Below are 8,825 nucleotides of genomic sequence, written 5' to 3'. Positions count from 1 at the left end.
AAAAAGCGCTTGTTTAACGTCATATAGTTTGACACCTATTTCTTTCAAGGTGGACAAACCCTTTGTTGCAACAATTTCTTGGTTATAATTTTAGCTTTTCTAAAATATGGGATTTCAAGTTCAATAGTTCCACCAACCATGATTTCTGATGACTTTTTGCAGCAAGTGCACCGCATTGTCAGAATTAATAATTGTCCCTAAGGACGAATATCGATCCTAGAAGGAACAATGAATTATCGAGTACAATAATCGCTAAATAGAAAACAAAACAATAAAAAGAGTGTTGAAGTGATTGTATGGGCACTGATTAATAAGAAAACAAACAAAGAATTAGTTACTTCAAGTTGGAAAAATAAGGATTAGGTTTCATCTCTTTCACATTCATGTATTTGATTAGCATGTCAATATTAAGTTATTTGATTGAAATTGACACCCGCAGAAAATTCATTTATATCGATCTCTTGCATATAAAATCCTTAAGAATGTTTCCTAAATATCGATCTCTTGCATACTTATAAAACCAACTTAGAATCACACTGAGACGTTAATGGCAATTAGCATTTCAATTCTATCTCTAGCACTCAAATATGTTAAGTATTGTTATTTAGGTTCGAACCATAAAAATACCTCTCGGTCAGATTTAAGATTCTCAATTTGTCACAAAAATTTAGAAGTAAAACAACAATACCAATAATCAATCAAGAACTGAATATTTTAATATAAGATATCACCTCAATACATAAGAGTTCAAGCAGATTACTCCCAATCCCAAAGGATAGAATTAGCCACTCATACTTCTAGCACCTTCTATTCTCCTAATTGGGTTACAATTCACTCAATGGTGTTTTCCTCTCAATCTGGCACCCTAGGGTTGAGCCTCTAGCCCCCTATTTAACCTAATTTACTAGGATTAGGTGGCTTCCTGTGTCACGCTGATGGGCTAAGTGATAAAACATAAAGTGTCTAATGCATTCTCGCTCAAGCAAGGAATTTTTGCTTGAACGAGAAAGGCGTTGATTTCCGAAAATAGTCCTGGAGCATTCTCGCTCAAGCGAGATACTCCTGTTGCGAAATTTTCTTTTTCATCACTTTTCTCTATCATGGGACCTTCCTACTTTCTCATTTTAGATCAAATCATTCTCCTTTACTCCAAATCTTCAATCCTCCTTAGAAACCTGCAATTAACACCAAATTTGGGAATAAAATGTTCTTATTCAAATAAAGATCATAAAATATGTAAAAAGGTATAAATTCATAAATTATGGATTATTTTTTATATAAATTAGCAATAAATCCTCATAAGTGCCTATATTTTAATATGAAATATTACGAAAATTAGACACTTCTCAATTTCTTTCTTTGATCACCCGTAAACTTGACATTTTTGTCTTCAACCTTCTAGGTTGAAATTTTAGCTCAACACTTATAAACATTATTGGTTGACTAAGTCTAAATTCATCCTTCACTATAATTGCATCCTTCTGAACTTTGTCTTCCTCTTTTATACCCGATGTAGATGGTTCTTTATTATTGGGTTGCTTTTCTACATATTCTAGTATAAGCCATTTCTTCTTTTTATCTACTTTTGAGGTACAATGATGTATAACTTTCTCTAATAAATTTGAAAGGTCCAACTGCTTTTTGGTTTCAGGAAATACTTCTTTTGATATATTTGTTTGTAAGCAATATTTCCCTGCAATAGAATGTTTCAAACCACATAAAATATTAAAAGTTACCTCATCATCTTGAACTCTCACTTTAAGCTTTCCCTCATCAACATCAATAATAACTTTAGCAGTTTTTATGAAGGGTCTATCAAGTATCAACGAAATCTCATTGTCCTCCTCTATGTCCATCACAACAAAATCCATAGCAAATATGAATTTGTCCCCCTTAACAAAAACATCTTCAACCACACTATACAAATACTTGATTGATCTATCATCTAACTATAGTGTCATCTTGGTGGGTTTAAACTCCAAATCACCTATCCTTTTTAGCATAGGTAGAGGCATTAAATTGGTATTAGCTCCCAAATCCATTAAAGCCTTGTCCACATATAAAGTACCTATGACTACTGAAATATTATAAATTCCTGCATCCATGAATTTTAAGGGCAAGGATTTCTGAATAATAGCACTGCAACCGACTTCCATCTCTATAGTCACTTCATCTATGAAGCTCCTCTTCTTTGTTAGCAACCCCTTCATGATTTTTTTATATGTCGGCATCTGTTCCAAATCTTAGAAAAAGGGATATTTATCTCCAATCTCTTAAGGATATCAAGAAATATGATAAAATGTTGTTCTTTATTCTTCCTTGATGGAGCATGTGGATAAGGTAAATCCAGAATTGGAGCACTTTTCTCTAGTTTCTCAAGTTTTCTCTCTTTTTCTTTTTTATATATACATTTTTTTTCTTTTTTCTTTTGCATCCTCAATCTTATTCTTCTCTTCCTCAATCTTATTTTTCGTTTCCTCAGTCTCATCTTTTCTTACTTCCTCATCAACTAAATTATCACAAATCTCTTCTCCTACTACTATACCACTTCTAGTGGTAATTACATTACAATGTTCCTTGGGGTTGGTATGTGTGTTAGCTGAAAACTTACCACTCTGTCTCTCTACCAACTTTTTAGCAATTTGTCCCACCTGCGTTTCTAAATCTCTTATTGTCGTTTTATTATTCTCTTGACTGGCCAAAGAAGCTTGCATGACTTTCTCCAAGGTGTCCTCATTTTTTCTTAGTCTTTCTTGAATTGAAGAATAAAGTGGTTGTTATTGAAAAGAAGCTTGCCTATTGGATGATCCAACATCTTGTTTCCACCCAAAACTTTGGTTCTTATTGGTTTTCCATTCTTGAGGCATATTATTCTGATAGTTATTATTGTTGGAGAAACCTCCCTGCCTTTCCTGATTGCTCACGTAATGGACCTTTTCTTCAGATGGATTATTCTTAAAAGAACAGTGACCATTTAGATGATCACCTCCACAAAAATCACACTTCATGGATTGAGTCTGGCTTTGATAAAAATGCACAACTTGTAATTGTTGCGGCATCTTAGACATCTGCTTAGTCAATGCTTCAATCTGCTGTGTTAGAATTTTATTTTGAGCCAAAATTGCATTTGAAGTAATACAGACCAACATCCCTTTCTTTGGCTCAACCTATCTATTATTATGGGCTCGATAAACTATTGATGTCAATGCATCAATAATATTTTTTGCTTGTTCTACATCAACAACCATCATTGTATCACCAACTGCAACATCTAAAAGCATTTTTGTATCATATCTGAGGTCATTATGAAAGATATTCAATTACGCAATACCTTTAAAACCATGATTTGGGAATTTTCTCCGCATCACTTTGAATCTCTACCATCTTTCACAAAAGACTTCATATAATCCTTGTCTAAACATAAAAATATCAGACTTTGCTTTGATGTAGTGGGATAAGGGTAAGACTGTAATTTGGATGTGATTTGAGTCATTCCTTAGCTTTTTAAGTCAATGAGAAAGGAAACAAACGCAATAATCAATTTCAATATCACCTGATGGAAAACCCATGGTTCCCACCAATTCATAGAATGTAGAAAAATGTGTATAGGGATCCTCATGGTCCATTGTTGTAAATTGATGGGTACTGATCAAACCAAGGAATGCAAGTTTCATCTCCAAGGCCTTGGTGGTAGTAAGTATTGCAATACTAGAAAAATGTTTTGGCTCTTACTGCATAACATAATCTCCAAGTGTTATCCTAGGTTGTGGTGGTTGCTCTTCAGCCATAATATTTTCTTAAATAAATTCAATGGGAAGGGAAGAAGTAGTTGAGGATTCTTTTATAATTTCTCCTTGTTTTTCTTTTCTCTTTTTAACCTTGTTCTTATGATTTGTCTTTTCATTTTCTGATTCAAATGTAATTGGTCCTTGGAAACCTGACCCTTAATATCATATAAGAAAACTCACTCAAGGATTAGCACAAGGAGTAATTAGCAACAAAAAAAAAACTTTTAAAACAAAAATTAAAAAAATACAAAAAACAATTCATATATTCACAATATTTAGGATTTTGTACTGAAAAATTAAAATTGTTCCCCGACAAGAACGTCAAAAACTTGATGACTTTTTTTCAATATGTATATCATGTCAAAAGTAAGAAATTCGTCCCTAAGGATAAATATCGGACCCACAAGGAATAGTTGAATTCTCAAGTATAATATTAATATGTAAAAGTTTGTTGTGTATGATGAAATTGCAAGAATGTAAATAAAGTAAAGTATAGATTTGTGTGATTCAATTGGGAAAATTGGGATTGAGGTTCATCCTTCTCACTCGTTTGTATTCTTACAAAAGATTATAATATTTAGTCTTCATTGATATTGATGCACATATAAAAATCATTCATATGGACTCACACACAAAATTATTAACAAAGACTCCTAAATATTGATTTCTCGCATATTTATTAAAACTCCTTATCATTACGACTAGATGTTATAAAGAAATTAACATTTCAAATCTATTTCTAGAATTCAAATATGTTAAGCATTATCATTTAGGTCAGATTCTTATATGTACTTTCTTGACAAATCTAAGGATCAAAATCATGAATAATTCAAGCTTTGAGAATAAAATGATAATACTAATCATCAATCAAGAATTGAAATATTATAGTAAATGGAACATAAGAGTTATAACAGATTACTCCCAATCCCAAAGGGAAGAATTAACCATTTATGTTTTCCATTACAAACATGGAAAGCAAGAAAAGAAGATCTAGGATATTTTCCCTTGACGATTGCCTCCTCTAGGGTTTTCTATCTCTTTCTATTTTCCCAATGATGTTTAGGGTTATGCCTCACATCTCATATTTAACATAATTGGGGATTAGCTAAGTGACATCTCGCCTAGGCAAGTTATTACTTACTTGACGAGTTTGATGAGAAAAAGTCCAAGTTCAGTGGAGTGAACTCGCCTGGACGAGTCTTAGACGAGTTTTGAGCGAGTTTTCATTGTTCCAACTTTCATTTTTTACAGTTAACTCATAAACTATATTAGCACATGGTAGTTCCTTAAAATTAGGAAAAGCACATTGGTAATTCCTTAAACAACCAAGGAAAAACTCATGATCACCTTTCTATGTGAAACATAAGATTGGTTACAACACATGTGAAAAAGTTACAACCAGTAATTACACTTATAAAAGTGACATGGGTTGGTTGAAACTCAATATTTACTTCATTTACTTGCAGCACTTCATATTTTAACATCTCAGTATCTCTTATTTGTCTTTAACACGTATGTCGTTTATAAATTTTTCTATTTCATTTGAATCTTTACACATCTCATGTTCCTTAGAGTTGGAAGGGGGAATAAATCAAGAAGGGTCAAAGGATTAAATTCATAAACAATCCCAAAAGGTAAGTGGAAAGTATTAAAATGAACTACTTTATTATATGCAAACTCAATATGAAGTATGTCTGTTTCCTATTCTTGATGAAATCGTCTTGACTTAAAATACTTCCCCTTAATGTCGCATTTAAAAAAAATCCTTATAGGACTCTTCTACACTTTTACTTCCTTAACTCAACCTTTCAAGAAGTAACTTTTTTATTTATTGTAATGAAATAACACAAATCTTTCAAAGCAATCCAAATGATTATTTCTATTATGTATTTTTAACTACAACACTTAATATTTGGTTCTACCATGTAAAAGCATAATTTTTAAATTTAAACTAACAATTTTAACCATATAAGGTGCACAAGAGAAATGACAGTTTGTGTTTCCCTCATCTAGTTCCAAAAAATGAGCCATTATTTATGGGCCAAGTGACCATGCATACTGTGCAATTTAGCAAAGAACTAAAGCTTGCATTAACAAATTGAAAACACAAATTGGACAGCTAGCTAGCACCATAAACCAACAACAAATGCAAGGTTCAGGTTGCCCAGTAAAACACTTGCAAATCCAAAAAAAATGTGAGTGTTATGATACTTAGAACAAGTATAATTGAAGTTTTTGGGTGAAAGTCCTAATTCTTTCTTTTCATTTTTGTATTTCTACAGTTTCTTTTTACTTGACTCAATTGTATTGAGTCTTTTTCCTTGTAATAGATTACCTTAGTTATTTTAATTCCTTTACCTGAGGGACTTTATATATAAACATTAGCTGTCTTATATATTTTTTTTATTCACATATATGTTACAGTTAAAATCTTTAGGACGTTGTAATAGATTACCTTAGTTGTTTTAATTCCTTTACCTGAGGGACATCTATATATAAACATTAGCTATCTTATATAAAAAAAATTATTCACATATATCTGTTACAGTTAAAATCTTTAGGACGTTATATACTACCTCTATTGATTTCACACAAACATATTTTCAAGTATTCGACATAATAAGAAAACTATTTTTTTTTCTAATTATTTTTGTTTTATTCATAGATGAACCTCATATATTACGAGTTCTATCATAGTGAACACTTTTAGTATATTCTATGCGTGTGTAACCTATTGGTTGTCATATTGACGTCTTTATATATATATATATATAACGAAGCAATAGAGTAAACAACAAAAAGTAGAATACATAAGGTACACGTGTTACGGGTGCAAGTTGCAAAACCAAGATTGTACGATCTAAGATGAGTCAAGCCCCATGCATGTGTGGTAGTATCTAGATATCTCACTAGAATGCTCATAGTTGGAACTCTCAAACTGCACAAATCTCGAAGGCAAGGGTCAATGCTTAAATGCCTCCCTAAATTTGTGGGTCCAAATAACCTACCATCCTAGCACCAATCAATTCTCCACTTGATTCCCATTCTTTCCCTTCACGACACTGTTGCGATACCTCAAATTTCTACGACACACTCACTCAGAAATGTTTTAGAATGCAAAACGCTTAGCTGGTTTTGTTTGTACTTTGCCCTTAAAAAGACCAGGCACACTCATATCTAATAATATCTTCATGGGTTTAATTTTATTATCTTTCAGTTCAAGTTTCCACTCACCTTCCAAGTGACCAAAATCCCTGTCATTTCACTCTTTCTTTATTCACTCTCTCCAACCCCAACTCCCCCACTTCTTCACTTATTCTCTCATCACTCTCCATTACTCTCATTTTACATATAAAGTCTTCTTCTAAAACTTTCTACACTATCAAAACCCCACCTTCACACAGCAAAAGCCCCTTAGACCCATTCCTGCCAGAGGCTGTTGAAAAATAAAACCAAACCAACTTTCCTTTTCACTCATGGCTTCTTCTTCTTCCTATCTGACAATTTCCCCAAGAAAGCTTCGATCAGATTTGTATTCCTACTCCTACCAAGAGGATTCTAGCACCCCATTAGTCATAAATGTTCTGGCTTCGCTGATTGAGAGGAGCATGGCCAGAACAGAGAGGATCGTGAAGAATGGTTCTTGGTCTTTATCCAAGGCCCTTAGCACAAACATCTTTTATTGCAGGGATATCCCAGACATGACAATTCAATCCTATCTAGAGAGAATTTTCAGGTACACTCGTGCAATACCGTCGGTGTATGTTGTGGCCTATGTCTATATTGATAGGTTTTGCCATAACAACCCAGGATTCAGAATCAATCCTAGGAATGTGCATAGACTTCTCATTACAACAATCATGTGTGCCTCCAAGTATGTTGAAGACATGTAAGTTTTCTTCGCATTTGTTCACACACATCAAATTAATTAACCTGCCTTCAATTATACTTTTTATCTTGCATCATTTTGTGATTTGTACTTGTCAATAGTTGTTTGTGTCAATCTTAATGTTGACATCACTTGCCAAGAACTGAGGAAAGGGACAAAATTTTTAAGATTTTAATTTGGTCTATGTTGCTAGTGTCTGATAATGCATCAATTTCTAAACCATCCAATTAGCTTGGATTGAAATTCAGGTTATGATGTGTTAATAAAAATGTTTGGCAGGAACTATAGAAATTCCTACTTTGGAAAAGTTGGTGGGTTAACAACTAATGAACTGAACAAGTTGGAACTGGATTTCCTTTTCTTGATGGATTTCAAATTGCATGTAAATGTGAGTGTTTTTGAGAGCTATTGCTGCCATTTAGAGAGGGAAGTCAGCATTGGAGGAGGGTACCACATTGAGAGGACCCTGAGGTGTGCAGAAGAAATCAAAGCAAGGCATAGAGAAGATAAGGGTTTCAGAAACATTGCTCGTGTAATGTTGTAATATAAGGTAGTCTTGGTTTGGTGTGGAAGGTTTCTTTTGGCCTGCAAATAAAGAAAGAGAAGCAGTTACGTGTACAAATTGGTATAATACAAATCCAAATGTTTGTTGCGGTAATTGAGGTTAGGATAACGAGAAAGGAAAGCTAAAGCTTCAGAAATGTACAAATTTGTTTCGTTTCTTCACTATGTAAACACTGAATTTTCCATCCCCAAGAATTTTATTTTGGGCAGTTTGCTTAGATTGTAACTGCATCAGCGTGGTTTAATCCCTGAATTGTATCCTTCATTTTGGTTCTTATTTTGACATTGTTAACTGAGATTTGGGTGCATATTAAGTTCTGTTATATGTATTTCAGTTATTGTTCTGTTATTTTGTTTCTTTTTGTGTTAACAAAGCGTCTATATAACGCATGTACACGTTTTCTTTTCACATATGAAAATAAAATAAACTTTCTGTTCATCTTCTTTCTTGTTCTCTCGCTTCTCCTTCTTCTTCTTTTGTCGTGTTATACACACTACATAATCATTTGCATGAAGATCGTCTAGTGCCGATTACGAAGAGCGTCTACCATTGGTTTATCGCTGAGTGTCTATCTCTGCGTCTG

The 8,825-nt window shown here is 33.2% G+C and overlaps 1 protein-coding gene across 1 annotated transcript; it reads left to right on the top strand.

Moving 5' to 3' along the window:
• The first annotated feature begins 6,873 nt into the window (after positions 1–6,873).
• On the top strand, positions 6,874–8,570 carry LOC137826446 (cyclin-U2-1). Its single transcript, XM_068632410.2, has 2 exons — positions 6,874–7,677; positions 7,957–8,570. Exons 1-2 carry the CDS (start codon positions 7,265–7,267, stop codon positions 8,219–8,221), a joined length of 678 nt encoding a protein of 225 aa, XP_068488511.1. The 5' UTR covers positions 6,874–7,264; the 3' UTR covers positions 8,222–8,570.
• The last annotated feature ends 255 nt before the right edge of the window (positions 8,571–8,825 follow it).

Source organism: Phaseolus vulgaris, chromosome 8 (genome assembly GCF_051622355.1).
Source record: "Phaseolus vulgaris cultivar YP4 chromosome 8, ASM5162235v1, whole genome shotgun sequence".
Lineage (NCBI taxonomy): Eukaryota > Viridiplantae > Streptophyta > Magnoliopsida > Fabales > Fabaceae > Phaseolus > Phaseolus vulgaris.
Note: the sequence above shows the minus strand (reverse complement) of the source record. Positions and strands in the feature narration are given on the sequence as shown.

Coding starts and splice junctions, on each gene's coding strand:
- LOC137826446 (XM_068632410.2), top strand. CDS start 7,265: ATGGCTTCTTCTTCTTCCTATCTGACAATTTCCCCAAGAAAGCTTCGA. Junction 7,678..7,956: donor TCCAAGTATGTTGAAGACAT/GTAAGTTTTCTT, acceptor AATGTTTGGCAG/GAACTATAGAAATTCCTACT.